At 32.8% G+C, this 18957-nt stretch overlaps 3 protein-coding genes across 4 annotated transcripts; 1 reads left to right on the top strand and 2 right to left on the bottom strand.

Annotated features, from left to right (window-relative positions):
- The first annotated feature begins 62 nt into the window (after positions 1–62).
- LOC132952806 (CCR4-NOT transcription complex subunit 2-like) lies at positions 63–6413 on the top strand. 2 transcript variants are annotated; one of them, XM_061025244.1, is made up of 7 exons: positions 63–1067; positions 4366–4619; positions 4694–4965; positions 5135–5443; positions 5502–5763; positions 5831–5938; positions 6006–6413. In XM_061025244.1, exons 2-7 carry the CDS (start codon positions 4447–4449, stop codon positions 6229–6231), a joined length of 1350 nt encoding a protein of 449 aa, XP_060881227.1. In that variant the 5' UTR covers positions 63–1067; positions 4366–4446; the 3' UTR covers positions 6232–6413. The 2 variants fall into 2 exon arrangements, with proteins under 2 accessions (XP_060881227.1, XP_060881226.1); XM_061025243.1 differs by having other exon boundaries at positions 220–1067; positions 4694–5007.
- A 449-nt stretch (positions 6414–6862) lies between these two features.
- On the bottom strand, positions 6863–9862 carry LOC132952809 (proteasomal ATPase-associated factor 1-like). The gene is made up of 8 exons (XM_061025247.1): positions 9640–9862; positions 9124–9198; positions 9015–9055; positions 8681–8871; positions 8522–8617; positions 8151–8356; positions 7938–8080; positions 6863–7343 (listed from the first exon to the last, which is right to left on the bottom strand). Exons 2-8 carry the CDS (start codon positions 9171–9173, stop codon positions 6901–6903), a joined length of 1170 nt encoding a protein of 389 aa, XP_060881230.1. The 5' UTR covers positions 9174–9198; positions 9640–9862; the 3' UTR covers positions 6863–6900.
- Positions 9863–11182: 1320 nt separating this feature from the next.
- Positions 11183–13127, bottom strand: LOC132952807 (probable hydroxyacid-oxoacid transhydrogenase, mitochondrial). Its single transcript, XM_061025246.1, has 2 exons — positions 12824–13127; positions 11183–12754 (listed from the first exon to the last, which is right to left on the bottom strand). The coding sequence occupies exon 2, from the start codon at positions 12742–12744 to the stop codon at positions 11353–11355; it is 1392 nt and encodes a 463-aa protein (XP_060881229.1). The 5' UTR covers positions 12745–12754; positions 12824–13127; the 3' UTR covers positions 11183–11352.
- Positions 13128–18957: the final 5830 nt, after the last annotated feature.

The raw sequence follows: 18957 nt of genomic DNA, 5'->3' as shown, positions 1-18957 counted from the left end.
TCCGGGAAGACGGGAATTTTTCGCGAACGGGACGGCGAAAATTACCAATTCCGCGGGCCACGGCCCGGGTGTCGGGGACAGACGGACGCGCGCTCGACACCCGAATTTCCCGGGAACCCGAGGCCGGCGAACCATCGGGCCGTTTTCTCTTCCACGGCCCGTCGCTGGTGCTTTGTTTTGCTCACCAGACGTGTTATTGAGTTTGTCGGCGGCCGAGTAGGTGTACTTATCGTATATTGGTACACACACGCGCACATACCCATACACACAGACGCACACACACACACACACATACACACTCGTCCCCGCTCGGCCGTTTCGCAAAAGTCTACCTTACGATAACTCTATACGATATACATATGTACATATTGTTATAATACAACACGAGACCGTTGCCGACCCTCACCACCAGGGCACCGTCAATCGTCGTCATCATCATCATCATCGACACCACCGCCGCCGCCGCCGACACAACTGCTGTTGCTCGAGTCGCGCGTCTACTCCGCGAGAGTTGTTATAAAACGTTAGCGGTTTCGGCAGCTCTGGTTTTTTTTTCTTTTTTTTTTTGCCCATCATCTTTTCTTCGCTCCACGCCGTCGTGTCACCGACCACTGTCCGCCAAAATCGTTTTTCCACCATAATTATTATTTATCTTCATCACTTATTTTTATCCACTCCGAGTCCGCCGCCGCCGCCGCCACCGCGTCTTAGCGCGTTTGTGTGTGAGTGTAAATCTGTGCGTGAGTGTGTGTGTGTGTGTAACAGTACGCTTTTCGGCACCACACGCCGCCGCCGCCGCTTAACACAGTAAATCGCGCGCCAACATACGGACTGTGCGTCGGTGCCAAAACGACATCGTCAACAACAACAACAACAACAACGACAACAATAGCAGCAACAACGACGACGACGACAAGGACGACCGCGTCAACACGGACGGTAGCTTTTGCTTTTGAGCCCGCTGGCGCTGGCGCCAGGCATGTCGGCCAGCGGACGTCGTTGAACGGATCGGCAGACGGCCGTCACCGCTCGCGCACTTCCATTTGCGAGCACCTCCCCCCCGAAAGGTAAGCACCGAGCGGGGCCGCCGCCGTACGCGCGAACGTAAGTCGAAAACGCGGCACACTCGTTTTTCACGGTCGCTTGCCCGCCGCCGCTTTTTCGATTTCCTATCTCCTTTGTCCCAGTCTCTCGTCCTCGTTTTTTCCCACTGATCGCCGGTGGTGGTCAACGCATGTTCTTCCAATATTGAAGTCCGTTGGTCGGTCGCCTTCAATCGCGCGACCGTGCCTCGGAACAATGAGAACCATGCTCGTACCTCCGCTGAGCGTGGGATTTGATCCCAGTTGGTTACATGTGCCAGGTAGGTGTTCCATCAAATTGAAGTCGCTACGCGAACAGAGCGTCGTTACACCGTTTTTGTGGTTGTGTGAGCTCACCGATTGACCGACTCGTGTTCATTTTGATTAGTAACATTTGTTTTAAAGTACTCGATCAATGTATACAAGTATATTATTCGGTGCAGACATGATGTTTAAATATTCTTCGTTATAGGTAAACTGAAACCGGCAGGTAACTATTTGATAGGAGTGGATATTTTGTCCATTATGACTATTATATTCCCATTTTAAATTTTCATATCATTTAGAGCTTAAGTAAAATATGATAAACAAAGAGATATAAAATAGGTGTTATGTGGGGAAAATGCGATTTGAGTTTTAAATTCCAATTATGTAGGCAGAATTTCTAAGTAGGTACCTACTACCTACCTATAAATAATTCAAAATGTATTTCTTGAAGTGATGGTTGGATAATTAAAAAATTTAATTGTTTGCTTTTTTCACACAAGATGATGGTATCTATTTTCAATTTGGTTTTAATTTATTTATTATTCATTTATTGTAGTATTGTACACATAATATAATTATATTTCTGGGTTAGTTTAATTTAATGCAAATAAATGCAATAATATGCTAATAAAATGTCATTCAAATATTTTGGCATAGTACTTAAGAATTGTACAATTAACCTTGTTTTAATTGTTTTTAAATCTGCTCTTCGGCTTGTCCATGCGATGTATTTGAGTTAATACTACATAAATGAATAAGTACCAATACATTTACCACTAATATAATAATAATTTAATTATCAACTTAAGTATGACAATATATTTACTTTGTTAGTTTGTTACCTATTGTTTATTAAGTTGTACTTTGATTAGGTATATTATACATTATAACTACATTAGGTACCTATATCATTTATATAAATGTCATATTACAACTGACAGATATTAATCCTTTATTTAAATGCATTATATTTTATAATTAGTGTATGTTGTGTAAATTATGGCTCAATTTCTAAGTGCCTGCTAGTAGTTAAATGCAATGCTTTCAATTCATACTTAGGTACCTATAATATAAAAAAAAATAATATGTCCTTTCGCTTTTGATTTACGCTCTTCACAAGTACCTAGGTAAAACCATTTTTTTGAAAAATTAACATGAATAGGTATTACTATTTTAAACTGTTGACCTAATTTATGATTAAAAATCATCAATATTATCTATTGTTTTAATTTTAACTGAAAGAAATAGATAAGATCCCCGTCGAGATCTCTGTCAACATTAAATATTGACTGATATTTATCATTTGGAACAATGTTGTTGTACAAAATAAGTTATTGATTTTATAAGACACATAAATTTACGAATCAGCTATTATTATTATTGTATAATATTCATAACCTAGGTATACCTAATAACAGTTGCGTGGCGAACTAAACATTTTCCAGAGGCAAGTTACAAATATCTCAAGTATTAATGCATAATAATGTATTAATATAATTAATTATATTTCAGATCGTTATTGACTACCTATTGAGAATATCATATTACATTTACTAGGGGACCCACTGGCTACCACCCACCCCTCTATTTAAGAAAAGTCTCATGAGGCAATTGCCTCTGAAATTACCGTTCGCCATGCATGCTACTGCCTAATAATACACAGCTTGAATGATTTTGATTGTCATAAAATAACTATTGACATAACTCAAAAGACAAATTTTTGTTAATTGACTTCTTTGAAATATCTATCAAAACAGTTATTTAAATTTTATTAAACCTTTGTTAACTTTGTATTGTTTTAAACAATTAAAAAAAAATATATATATTTACGTGTGTATCTTATTATAACAAAAACAACTTATCAAATATGTAATTAAAATGAAGTGAGTAATCATTGAGAACCAACCATAGGTACTGATGAATAATATTTCATGCATAGTGCACTCTTACCTATACTGACAATACCTATATTATTATATTTATTTAAAAACAAAAACTAATTAGGTACCAATGTTTTTTCTATTAGTTACAGTACTCAAAAAATTTAAATTAATAAAATAAATTTAATAGAGACATCATTATTATTGTTATTGTATTGTTTGATTTTTAAAATAAGGCCAATGCATACCTACATAAATAATAAACATTTGATTACAATTATTGTTATTATTTTTTATCTTAATATAATAATATATTCATAAAAATTTAGTGGGTAATTAATGTGTACTTTTTGTTTGTGCGTATAATAATATAAATACCTATATATTATACCTACCATGTTATAGTGATGTTATCTATTGCATTGTACATATATATATTTATACATACACAAAATTTAAACCATTATGACAGACATTATTTAAAATGTAGTATTGTACTATACGTATATTATTTATTATTTTGGTTAACTTCTATTAATATATAACTTCTATAATTTTATAACTTTAGGTAGGTAGGTACATGGAAAGCATTTTAACATGACTCAATTTATTTAATTAAACTGATTTCCAGGGTGTCACACTGTGTTTGTCTTTTAACGATCTTAAAACAAATGACATAACTGTTTTACCTAATACTTAATGAGAATTATCTAAGTATGTTTACATACATTTTCCCTAAAAACAGCCATCCTGTGATTCTTAATTAAACAATAGTATTCAAAATAAGTAATTTGAAGAAATCTTATTAAGGATACCAAAGACTTATACTAAAAACTTATTTATAATTATAATATCACACCTACATATTTAGTAGTATTTAGTACAATTTACTCATTATTAATTTGTCTGTAATTATTAGATAATGTTTTAAATGCCTATTATGAAAATATAAAATTTGAAATATGTGGTAATAGTAATAACATATTACCTAGGTATATTGGTTATATTGATTTAATTTAATAGAGTTCTAATGTTCTAATAATTGTGTATCTATTTTTCCCTCATTTTTTAAATTATAAGTTATATAGATAATTCAATTAAATATATTTACTAAAATATTTGTTTGTATTTTATAGCAAGCTGAATATAAGACGTGTGCTTAGGCACATTACAACGTTAACAACAGGCGCAACAGTGGCTACCGCGGCAGCAAGCAAATGTTTACACCACAACACCAACAGCTGTCGCCTAATCGGGCGTCAATCAACATGCAGTCGCCACAAGCCAGTAACCTATCGAGAGGTATATTTCAGAGAGGCGGGTTTGCGACCAACCCCGGAGCAGACAGGCGAAATCATATGCCGGGTATCGCATCACTCATGCAAGAATGGTTTGTCACAAATCCTAGAAAAAAAACAAATGAATATGTATTATAGTTTGACATGTATACATAATTTAATAAAGGAGTTCAACATCATTGGCGAATAACGCAATGAATAACTATGGTGGGTCAAGTTCTAGTAGCAGTCGATCTACGTCTGGCTACAACTTGTCCTCCCAGCATGGTTTTCATTCGGCATTTGGCAGCAACCATGTTGACAATGGCAATGCAGCACCTCCTATACTGGACCCGTCTGAGTTTCCTTCTCTCACCACTGGACGTATATCCGGCAGTGGGCAAGGAGACAATGTCGGTGTTCTACATTCCAGCACAATGCCTGCAGGAAAACCTTATGGTAAACATTCACCATTCAAATCATTTGATCAGCTGTTTAGTAGTGAGTTAAAATCGTTCTGTATTTGTGTGGTAACTTAGTGGTACAATTGTATAAACTATTAAGGAACACACAATCTTATTTGTTTAAAATTCTTTTTAATCATATTAATTGTGCGTTACTATTATAGTGGGAATGGTGAAAGCACCGACGTCCGAAACGAGCGAATTTACAATGAGTAGTAAAGACTTTCCAGCATTGCCTGGTACGCAACCTCTCAGTGTTACAACTACCTCGTCTACGACAACGGATCCAAACCAACAGTCCTCAACAACAACTTCTGGCTCGACGACCATTTCATTAGATCAGAATGGAATGCAATCGTCTACTGACCATCTGTCGGATCAGAGACTGAACAACCTGAATAGCCAATCGGACAATAATTCTCAAGAAAATGGAGACTCGGGAACCAAAAAAGGAGTGCAAACATCACCTGATGGTTTGTGTTACAAATTGATTATGTGTTATTTCTCGACTTAATTTCAATTTTAATATAGGTAAAGTGACTAACATACCTGGTAGTATGGTACGTGATCAATTTGGTATTGTTGGTCTATTGACGTTCATCAGGGCAGCAGAATCGGATCCCAACTTGGTATCATTGGCTCTTGGACAAGATTTAACTGCGCTAGGGCTGAACTTGAACTCACCTGAAAATATTTACCCAACTTTTGCTGGCCCTTGGGCAGACGCCCCATGTCGGCCGCAAGATGTTGAATTCCATGGACCTCCTGAGTACATTATTAATCATGGAATCAGGTAAAAAATAAAATACAAAAACAATTATATTTTTTCAAAATCTAATGTTATATATTTTACACTTTAGGGATAAGTTAGCGCAAGTCAAGTTGTCCAGGTATAAAGAAGACCTGTTGTTCTACCTCTTTTACACTAATTATGGTGATGCAATACAATTGGCGGCTGCTAATGAATTGTAAATACTTTTTTATACTTTTCATACCTTACAAAGTAATATTAATATACAATTTATATTGCAACAGGTACTCTCGAGACTGGCGTTATCATATGGAAGAGCGCGTATGGATTACGCAAGCGCCTGGATTGAGTTTAATAGAGAAAACTAGTACATATGAACGGGGCACGTATTATGTGTTTGATGCGCTCACGTGGCGCAAAGTGCCCAAGGAATTTCTGTTGGAGTACAGCAAGTTGGAAGGTCGACCTACCGTACCAAATGTGCCGCTCACCACCCCTAATCTACTCTGACACAACGAGCACCGTCGGGGCGTAGACGCACTGCCAACAGCGACCGAACCTGACGTACACCAGCCCACGACGGTCGTTCTCAATGCAGCCATCGTCAACTCCTAAAAACCCCTTCTCACTCCCAGTACCCCAAGTATATATGAAATACCTACAGAACAATACTTTCTGCCCCCTTCCCCCACAATACACTCCTATGAATTGAAATAAAAATTATACAAGTATTTATAATAACCGATAGATTTGCTGTCATTTTTTCTGGTGAATACACTCACACCATAATAATTTAACATTTATTATAAATAAAACAAAGTTATTTATAGTCATTTTATAAAAGAAACTTACGTACAATTTTGTAAAGACAAAATAAGCAAAGATAAAAAAAAAAAAAATCATTCTTCATTTATTAAGATTATGTTATTTGTTTTTAAGTTGATAAATAAAATTTTGAAACAATAAATAATTGTTTTTATGATTTTCCCTTTTCCGAAACTATTGACTGGCTTAAAAAAAAAATACATACTCGAGACCAATTCAAACACAGTATTAAAAAGTCAAGTGTAATAATATGAGTATTTCATTAACCAAGAATTAAACAGCAGAAATGAATGGTGAAAAATAATTAAAACGAATCTGCAGTTACATATTGTTAAAAAATTTTATTTCTCAGTTTTATAAGAGTTCAGGCAAATATTTCCTGATGACGCCATCTCTGCATGCAGTGTACAAAAACCTTGTATCTGTACTGACATCATAGATTGGTTCTGCATTGGTGCCAGTCAGATATGCTTTTTTGTTATTAACCGACCGTATCACGCACGAACCATCGCCATGTCCGCAAACCACTAGTTCTTTAAACAAACAGAGACAACGGACTGGCGAATTGGTGTCAAATATGGAGTGTTTAATAACTAATTGTTCGTCTAACCAAATAACACGTCCGTCATTGCAACCGACATAAATTTGTGCGCCTTCGTTCAAATGACAAGCATTCACTGGGCAGTCCAAGTTGTTTGTAGCAAGTATCTTACGTGCATACACTCCGATCAACGAAAGCATTCCATTTTCACAGCCAATTAACAGGCATTTATCATCTGTGCCAATTTCTAGGTCAGCTGCAATAATAAATATACAAAATTATATTTTAAAAATCACCTCAGTTTGTCAATCATCCATTTCATATACATTTATGATAAATATATTGATCTAAAAATCAACTTTGTAAACAATGAAGACACTTTCTTTAATGATATTCTTTGATATTTATATTTATTGTGTATATTCTAACAGTGCTCTAAGAGGAAAATTGTTCAAACTAGAACACTGGCCAAATTTTAGGGTAGAAGTCAGTTTGAATGGGCGTTGATTTTTTTTTTATTTATATATTACCAAAAAAATTCAAAATATAGAATTTATGCGTTTTTAAATAATATATTTTATTATCTCAATATTGATGAAATTGTCAATCCACCTTCAATCATTGATAAAGTATATGAAAAAATGTTTACAAAACTGGAAACCTCTAGTATTTATTAATTTTTATCAAAATGCTAACTATATAAATGGATGTGCATGATAATTGTCACATTGTCAATTCTTTGTACTAGGTACTTTAACTACTGTCTACTATGCATATTGCATATTAGCTATTTGAAATATTTAATGTTTTACATATAAGCTAAAGTATATACATTAATTATACTACTTACAAGCAGGTATATTTCGTTCTCCCAGATTTAAATTTTTAGGTGAATTTATTGAACAACAATTTATGTATGTTGTTTGATTTGACTTAATGAGATCGTCGATTACTTTTCCACTCCCAACATGCCACAATTTTGATGTTCCATCTCTAATAGAAAGAAAAAATTATCACTAAATAGTAAATTGTTACTGATTTAAATAATACAATTTTTAAATACTTTGAAACTGATATTATATTTCGTCCTCTGTCTATAATAGCTAAATCAGTAACAGCTTGTGTATGCCCTACTAGTGTTCCAGCGCATTCTCCGGTATCAGAGCTCCAAATTTTGATCCGTAAATCAGCGCCACAACTTAATACAACCTTTACACTAGGAAACCAACGACAACAATAAATGTCACCATAATGTCCAGTCATTGTAACCTATGATCATAAATGAATAACAATCAACAATTTTAGGATATTAGGAAAACGTCTAACAATATAATCATTTTGTTCCCAAAATTTTTTGCTCAGATTATTTTTACCGTCTACCCAACACAAGACACCCACGTTTTTTAGAAATTAAATAAGTTGATGTAGCCTTACTTCTTTTTCTTTTTCGTGATCTAAACTACTCCAAGACTTCAAAACACTATCTGAGGCAGACACACACTGGCCACCAACTACATCCAATGATGTCACCTATAATAAAACTAATGGTTTTAATGTAATTTTTTTTATTAGAAGCGAGTATATTATACTTACGCTAGCATTATGGACATCTTTAAAAACTCTGTATGGTGATAATAATGTGACCGATGGACAGGACAAATGCTTTACTTGAATGGCATGAGACGATACCGATTCAACTTCAAACCCATTCGTCCCTTGTATAATAGGTATTCCATTGAGCTTGTGCGATTTGCATTGTAAATGACCATGTACACTGGGACCATCTTAAGAGTTACATAAAATATTTGATGCTATATTTGTATATTATTATTCTTAACAAAAGTATGATTATTTGTTAGGGAGCAAAGTATAGAATAAATTATGATGTATGATGTAAAATGCAATAAATAAGTATTATAATATTTACTTCTCGGCTTGACAGATATCCAAACACGGTTTTCGACGGATCTAAAAATGACAAAAGCATAACCAATAACCAAAGATATTACAGACATATTTTGAAATAACAAATTTACCTGATGCATTCATCCCAATCATGTTGAATATACATAGAGTACTCACTCATATTTGAGTAACGACTTGAAAATTTTCTGAAATAAAAATGTTATTTTCAGTTTATAATTGATTATTGTAACACCAAACTCACAGTTGCTGTGAAAAAGAAATGAAAAATTCTTTAATACCAGATAGGTTTTATACTATCAAATAGTACACACAATTAAAACTAATGCGTTCAGACAATCAGAAGTAATAATGTTATTATTATTTATTTCAATAACCGCCATAAAAATTAAAGATTTCTTCCAACGACCAAAAAGAAAACAAATGTTACCAAAAACTGATTGTTAAACCTCAGCACAAAAAATATTTACTTCAACGTCCAAAATAATTGTCGTAAAATTGTCAACTTTGCCCTATACAATATTTTCTACCTACCTAATGTATTATTTAATTGATTTTTTCATTACAATATAATTTGTATGAAATAGGTACTGTCGAAATTCGATTTATTATAGTTCGGGAAATATTACCTTAAGAATGATGACTCGGACAGTGGTTTTAGAGTCGACTCGATTTCTCAAATATTTATATCAGATTTCAGTAACGCGTAGTCTATGTTTAAGAACTTTCGGAAAAAATAACAAACAACCAATAACTATTAACTTAAATACGAAATAAGTAATAACAATATTGTCAATTTCCGTTTAAAAATTAATACTTTTATCAATTTCTTATGTTGTTGACTGTTGTTAAAATAATATGTTAACTGCATTTTCAAGACATTTCACTGATAACTGATAAGGAAATTATAATTCATCAGTTTTCCATGTGTTATTTTCACGGATAAATTTTAGTGGTTATTTTTATTTGCTCATTATGGATTATGATGTATTATTGTATATAATGTATTATTCATGGTTCATAATTAATTAGAATAACGACTTAAGGAGTACTAGTAAATTTCGTATACTTACATATGCTAAGGACTAAGGTTGTGGATTGTAAAGATTAAATGTCAAATATAATATTATGGCTTCTAATGAATATGAATTAAGGGACGTCGTACCTGAATGTGTTGTTTCCGTCTTACTAATGCATAATAATAATATTTTTTTCAATTCTCCGACAAGCAATATCTACAAAGTTTAATAATAATAAACATATTTCTGTTGGATCACCTCCAAAGCTGAAGTCTGTGCTGGAGGAGAGAGTTCATACAAGTACAATATAGTACATAATATAAAATCAAAATGTACGTCCTCCGGCAGTCCTCCAGCTTAAATATTTGAGTTGACCTATTACCAAACTTAAAAGTAAAAACATTCCATTATAGGTATCTTTTCTCTCTTTGATTTCTTACGATATTTTAGTTTTGAAGTGAATCATGAGCATTTTTAAATATTAATATATCACATATAAGTACTCATAACTCGCTTAAAAATTAAAATATGTTAAAAAACCAACGAGGGAACAATGTTAGTGTTCTTACATTTAAATTTGATAATAGGTCAACTCCAATATTTAAGCTAACAATACAAAACTGGAAAAACTAGACGTACATTTTGGTTTTGGTATATTATGCGTTAGTAAAGCGGAGACAACATAATATGTGGATCAGGAATTAATGTCTTATGACTTTCCTACAGGTTACAACAGTCGTAAATAGTAATTTTAAACAATTCAATATTATTTAGTTCCATGCAGATAGGTACATGGCAAATTGCATTCTTGCTGAATAACAAAAATATTAAACATGTAATCAAAATTAACAACTTTTAACTCTTGGATACCTTCACTTAGGTAATTATGTATACTATAAAATAAATTATTAATTTCCCTGTCTATTTATTTAGTGAATGTTATTATTTTGTTAAACATTGTAGTTAGGTCTTTTTATATTTTGTACTTATATTATTCTTATATTTATATTTTCATTATTTCAACAATTGTCATCAAAATGGTAAAATAATAATGTATGTAGGTACTATACTAATATATTATAATATAAACTTTTTAAAATTAACTAGTTAATGTCTGTAATATAAATATCTGTAACAAAACAAAAACCAGATGTATAATATAATAAGTAGATGGAGTAAAAATATATTTCATAACAGTTTACTAATAAATCTTGTACACAAACAACAAACGACAACGATTTATGGTAGTACAATAATTAACTAAATTGTTTAAACATTTTAAACTTCAACAATAATCAAAGTATACAAAAATAACATTAGTTCTTAATAAACGGTTAACGAATTTTCAAACAACAGACTTAAATCTTCTTCTGATTGTTCTCTTGGAGCAAGCTTTGTAATTCTGTGCTGTGGTAATGTACCCTTCACTAACCCTGGTATGTCGTCTTTAGTATAACCAAGAGCCGACAAACCGTTATCAATTTTCATGTCTTGCATGTATCCTCGAATGACATCAGCTAATAATTTCCCAGCATCGGCATTTTTAACACCACTGACATCAGCACCCAGCAGTTTAGCACCTTCAATGTGACGTTCTGGACTGGCCGGAGATGTGAACTCAAACACTGCTGGCCCAGACATAATGACACTTAACCCATGAGGAATAATTGGATGATCGGTAATGTAGTCCGTGGCTTGATATTGCTTTACATTTCCTGAGATTGGATAAGACAGTGCATGACACAAATGGACACCTGCATTACCAAAACCTACACCGGCCATTGTAGAGGCTAAGTGCATGCTAGAACGTGCTTCAAAGTCTTCAGGGTCAAATACAGCTCTTTTGAAGTACTTCCTAATGACATCCAATGCATACCGAGCCCAAACATCTGAAATAGGATTACGACCCTGGTATGCAGGTCTTAAAATTGGATTGGTTGGACGTGGAGATCTCTCATTGTATGGTACAGCTGTGAACGATTCTAATGCATGACCAAATACGTCAAAACCACTAAAAGCACAAACTCTTTCTGGCTGACATAATGCATGCAAGGGATCAACAATACCTAAAGTAGGTCTTAATGCTCGATTTGCAATACCAGTTTTAGCCTTCAACTTTTCATAATCAAAAATACAAACACCAGTAGTCTCACTTCCAGTACCAGTGGTGGTTGGAACAGCAATCAACGGTTTTAATGGCACAGTGACTGGTTTTCCTTTTCCAATGGGAGGATTCACATAATCCAATAGCTCAGCTTCTGGATCAGAATAGTACAAGTTGGCTGCCTTACAGGTGTCCATGACAGAACCACCTCCTACCGCTATGAATGCATCAAACTCCAAATTACGCACAAAGTTTGTTGCGGCTTCGAGACTTTTCTCGTTAGGCTCCACTCGTATTTTATCATAAAGGTCATATTTTATACCACTTTTGGTGAGCGAGTCCAGAACAGCCTTTACTGGCGGCAAGTTCACTAAGTTTGAATCAGTCATGACACACACGCGTTTAGCTTGCATATTAACCATGTCCATACCCAGCTCTTTGGTGACTCCAGGGCCGTACCGAATAGTAGAGCATGCCATTTCAAAAGCATACTCCTTTTGATCCACACTAGTACTGAGCCTTGAAGGTAGAGACGCTAAATTTGAGTGAGAGGGACATCTGCAGGATACTGAATTCAATGTATCCATTAGATTAATTACTCTGGACCTCATTCTGGCGTTTCTAAAAAAAAAACAAAAATGGTTGAAAATAATATTACTATAAAAAGTAGAAACATTTGATATAGCTTACCTTTGATCCTCACCGAAACAAATTCTAACCAATTCCTAAATGGCACTCTTCAGTCAAAACGATTACTAAAATAAAAACGTGTATGGTGTACCTATTGAAAAAATAAAAAGATAATATTATATTCAGTAATCACTGATGTAAATTGTAAGATCTGAAATTGTGAAATCTGAATTCTGAATGTCGTTGAAGAGCAGGCTGCAGTCACGTTAAAAATGAAATAATTGATAACAATATCAATGGGTATCAACAGGTGTTGGCAATAGTTTAGTTTTTATTTTTATAAATGTAATAATATGTATTAGGTGTAATTAAGCTGCTCTATCTACGTCAAACGATGTTATAAATTAATAAACTATGTATTATGTACTATAAAAATAAATAGGTACCTATGGTATTTTACGAATTATCTGCAGCGATCGATCTGTTGGAACAATTACAGAAAACCTTTTCATTTTTAAATAACATCTAATCTTGATAGTTATACACCCTGGTTATGTAGTAGGTACATAAAAGTATAAAATTCTTAGTCCCAAATGAATTAAATAATCGGACGGTATTTTACAACATCATAATATGCGTATTTCACACTGTAGTCTGTAGTACTATTATTGGGCATTGACCTGATGATGGCTAATGCCCGTTTATATCATTTAATAATTTCCGATAGGAAACTCGTTCCGACATCGTTATTACTGCTAACATTAAACTAATTAGGTACCTACCTACGTCAAGTGGAATGAAAACAAAAATACTATGCAAGAATTGTTTTTATGGATGATTTTATAATTTTATAATGCACTTTTGACTTTTCGTTTTAATCAGTAAACGCTGATAAAATTAAAAACTAACAATACAATTATAATCCCTATATATTACCTATCCTAGTTACAATGCTCAACATCTACATACAATTTGAGGTTTCAGCGTACCTACCTGTATGATATAGTAATAAATAAATAATATAATGTAAATTATAAAATAATATGTTGTAATTAAGTATAAATGTATAGATACATATTGTCGATTTAAAATACATAATACATCATAGACGAATATTATTCAACTAATTATAGATATTTAGTTAAATTTAAAAAATATATTAATTTATGTTTAGGTACACCTTAAAAAGTAGGTGCCTACGACCTATATACATCAAAAATGTTTAAACACTAAAGAGACCAATTATTGTCTTAAGGATAAAAAAAATGAATTGGTGGGAATAAAAATACAATATAGGTAACCTACCTACTTACAGGCTCTGTAGGTAGGTATCCTGCGTCATATTTTATCATTATTATTATTTCTAACAATATTCAAAATCAAAAATACCTGTTTATTTTATTTGAAACGTGTTAATTAAATATCGCCTCCGAGGCCCCGACCCGTATTTTTCAAGAAATAAATGAAATTATTTACCAACATTTACCTACTATATATTATATAGCCCAGTGGTATGCGTTTGGATCCATTAAATAATTTTATAATAATAATTTAATATACATTTTATTATTTTAATGATACTAAAATCATAATATCTTAGCCCGTAGTAATAATAATATAACTATATTATAATTTTGGAATCTATGATTATGTTTAAATACGTACCGTGATGTTTGATCGATATTATATTACTATACCTATATTATATATATATATATATATCGATCCATATTATGTGACAAATATCTATAAAACGTTTTTAAATTATTTTTTTGAGATTTGGTATTTTTGAGGGGCACTTTGAATAATTTGCCTCCTAGCTGGGCCCTTCAGATCCCAGGCCGACACTGGTAGGTAGGTATTTAACTATAGCTGTTGCTCTACTGTAGGCACCTGCCACCTAGGTATCTTGGTTATTGCCTAATTGGTCTCTTCGTATAATTTCAATATTATGATTATAATAGATTATTATATCGTTTGTATGGTATATATTGGTATGTGTTGGTATTCACAATACTTATACCATTACGACAAGCATAATGCATCTCAGACGAGGCTAAAAACTCGTGTACGCACACCTACGGCTAAGACAGTAAGACACTTGGAAAAAAACCAAACCGTTAAAATAGGTACAAGGTATATAACATATATTATTTTAACTTATTATAGATAGGTACTCGAGAGAGTACGGGGTACCTGCATGACTGCGTGGCGTATTCGTTGTATTTCAAAAGGATCTGAAGTACAATTACGTGACAACTAGAAAAAAAAAGGTTCTCGACACATTTTGCGAGTCTCCTCGGATGTGATCCCTATAAGTATACATAATATAATTATGTAAAGCCGTATATTATAGGTACCTATAATATATTGTTTCCAATTTTATTATTCATAAATGCTAGTGACACGGCTAAAACAATTTTTTGAATATATTATATATAGGTTAACTTAGACGCGTACACACATTTTTTTTTTTGGGCAGGGGTCGGTTATATTTTTTTTCACTTTTACTCTACAAAAACATATTATTTAACAATTTACCTGAAATTTCGGGGAGGGGGTTGAACTCGTAAAATCCCCTTGTCTGTATACCCAATACCCATATTTTATAGTGTCTGAAAAACAAACCAAGCACTGCACATATGTTTAACGGTTTGCGTTTCAAAGTTATAGATCAAGATTATCATGCACCTACATAAGTTCTCATCATGACGACTAACCTGTCGATATCGTAAATAAAATTTGGATAGTCCTATTGTTGAATACATATACATGTTACATGTAAGATGTTTGAGAATCGCTGTGGGGGACTGGGAAGGATATCGAATAGGAAGAGACTCCAGCATAAATGTACTATTATCAATTGACAATTATAATGTACCTTTCGTATATAATATTATAGTCGATTTAATATTTAGATTGAATTGTTCACTCTATAATGATAATAGGCATACTCATGTACATAGGTCAGTATGACAATATATAGATCCGGATAAATGTTAGCACTTAGCAGTGATTATTGTTTATTGACTATTTTATTAAGAATAATTTAATATTTTCGTTAAAGCACTGTAATAACGATACATATAGTAAAGAAATTTATATTTTTAACGTAAAAATGATGAGTGTCCAGATCTATATTAGAAACATTAAATAAATTGAATAAATCCCTAGAAATTTGTTTTCAGTTACGGCTTTGGCCTGGGCGCTACTGGCTCCGTCACTATTTATACCTATAGGTAGTTATAATTATAATATAATGAAGTATGTATATTATATTATAATGAATCGCAAAAAAAGACCAGAAAAAAATTCACCAAAAAAAATTTAAATATATCTACGAACATATAAAATTTTTAATTGAACCATTGTGCTTAACTCGTTGAAATATATACCAAAAGGTTTCCGAAAAAAAATCCCAAAAATCGAGGTAAACTGCATTTTTTAAATATATTTGTGCAATATTGCAATATAGTGATGAGTGTTTATCACGAAGTATTTAATATTATCTTAGTTACAGCTACTATATAGGGGATTTGAGTATTTATTTATTTTTTTTTATAAAATATACTAAATTAGTACAATAGAACCTATAAATAATAATATTTATATAATTAAATAAATAATATACATAAATGATTTGCTAGTTTCAAAAAAAAAAGTCAATGGGGGTATACGGCACCCAAACCCCCCTGTATTTACGCCACTGGCACTGTAGGTATAATATATCATTAACCACCCAATGACTCAATTAAATAAAATAATTTATAATTATAACTTATAACCCAATATATTATGTATACATATGTGTTCATATTTGTATTTAAATTTTTGTGGGTAGATTTTTTTATCCGTGGGCTTTTTTCCCGTCGTGTGTTTATTATTTTTCTCGTGCCATTATAATTTATAATTTATAATCTATAAACTATCGACACCACGAACTAATATAATATGATAAGATATAATAATTATTATTAATTTGATCTGTGTATACTTTTTAATAGTAATTTTTTTTTACCACAGAGTACAACATTTAGAGTTAAATCTTAAATGTATAGTAATATATTATCAATGTATAATTTCAATTGAACATAGCATATACGAATAAGTACGAAATTTAAAAATGATTATTTCATATTTCGTATGAAATAGGTAGTACCTATTTCGAGGAGTAGACAAATCGTCAATCAATAATGACAAAACATACAATTTAATATAGTCTGTGCTTATTGGCTATAGACTATTTCTATTGATAATTTAAAGTGCAATATAATAACTGATATAAATCTGTTCGAATTTAGTGATTTAAATTCGTATTAATCATAACCGTTAATTGCAGTACATAATCGTACATGACTTATAGGTTTCGACTTCTGACGTACGAAATGTATATAAATACCTACCTCCCTATATGGTTATAATATTAATACACTACATCTAGTCTCTACATATATGTACCAGGTACCTAATGAATAATGATAAATGGGTATATTATTAAGTATACCCTCGCATATATACCCTCGTAAACATATATAGGTATAGATACCTGATACCTGACTGTAATGGCTATACTAATTAATAATTACCAATGCAACTATATTGTCACTATACAAAACATTATATACCTAAAGCCATGCATCATGTCATATAATATCATTGATTAATGGTTATAAAATATACCTAATAAGTATAGGTATAATCAATGACGATGATAATGTATTAACTATATAATATAATATCCGCTTAACATTGAGATGCATTTCCCTGGCACCCCCACCTCAGAATTTTAGATTCAAACCAAGGGCTTTCGTTTGTGCTACGTTTGTGCCGGATTGTGCTCGAATTTCATCGTTTGTGCTGCAACCCTTCTAAAGTTATAAGGGATAATGATTGGGGGTGCCAGCGAAACGACTGCACCCCCACCTCAGAATTTCGGATTCAAACCAAGGGCTTTCGTTTGTGCTACGTTTGTGCTGGATTGTGCTCGAATTTAATCGTTTGTGCTGCAACCCTTCTAAAGTTATAAGGGATAATGATTGGGGGTGCCAGCGAAACGACTGCACCCCCACCTCAGAGTTTTCAAATATAAATTATGCCATTCGTTTGTGCTACGTTTGTGCTGGTTTGTGCTCGAGTTTTATCGTTTGTGCTGCAAACCCTAATGAGCTAGAATGGATCTTTAGTGGGGGTGCCAGCGAAACGGCTGCACCCCCACCTCCAAATTTTTGAATTTAAATTATGCCATTCGTTTGTGCTATGTTTGTGCTGGATTGTGCTCGAGTTTCATCGTTTGTGCTACAACCCCTAATGAACTACAGGGGATCATTAGTAGGAGGGGGTGGTATGGAGCCATAATGCAACCCCAATTAAAAATATTGGTTCTCCAAATATGAGCCAATCTTTAGTAGTTTGCTACTGATATCCTGTACCATACAGTACTCTACTACTTCCGGAGTTATCCTTATAAATTTAATTAGGGGGTTGTAAAGACGAGCCGACACCCCCCATATTGAATTGTTTGGTCCAAATCAGTCCCATTGGTTTTGACTAAGTTAGTGCTTATTTATTTTGTACTCTTTGTCTCCTTCGTTATTATTTCTTTGCTAATTAAAAAAATTATAAGTCTTTCTTACGAGGAGATGCTCTGGAATGCCTAAAACGAGGACAGCCCCTAGAGTTTTATCGGAAATCACTTGTGGTCGGAAGGTAAAAATGATCTATAGCCCATAGGTGTGCATTAATTATTTCTCGTAGTTTTTGAGTTCAAATAACTTAATTGTAGGAGTTTAATTTTAAAATACATGTAATTGTAATAAATTGTGAATATACTTGAGACAGGGGAAGCGTTTGTAGTTTCATTGTTCAACCCATATAGTAAGTTGTCTCACATCCTAAACATTTTGTTTTGGCTCACGACAATTTAATATTATTTTTAATATAATAATAGCAATATCATTTTAGATTTTGATGAATGTATTGATTTTACAATGATGTGTGTTTTTTTTTATTTTTTTTTAAATTTTTAAATTTATTTTTTTATTTTTGTGTCTGTGTACACGATAAGTAGTCGAAATAATGCTTCGATTTTCGACTTCAGTATCATGCTCGATGGGAAAGTGAATATCGTTGGTGCATTGGGGAGGTCAAAATCAGAAGTTAAATTTCCAGGTAGTTTTCAAAAGCGACGTGAAAAA

This window comes from Metopolophium dirhodum, chromosome 9 (assembly GCF_019925205.1).
Source record: "Metopolophium dirhodum isolate CAU chromosome 9, ASM1992520v1, whole genome shotgun sequence".
In the NCBI taxonomy this organism is placed as follows: Eukaryota; Metazoa; Arthropoda; class Insecta; order Hemiptera; family Aphididae; genus Metopolophium; species Metopolophium dirhodum.
This window is presented reverse-complemented; position numbering and strand designations above follow the sequence as displayed.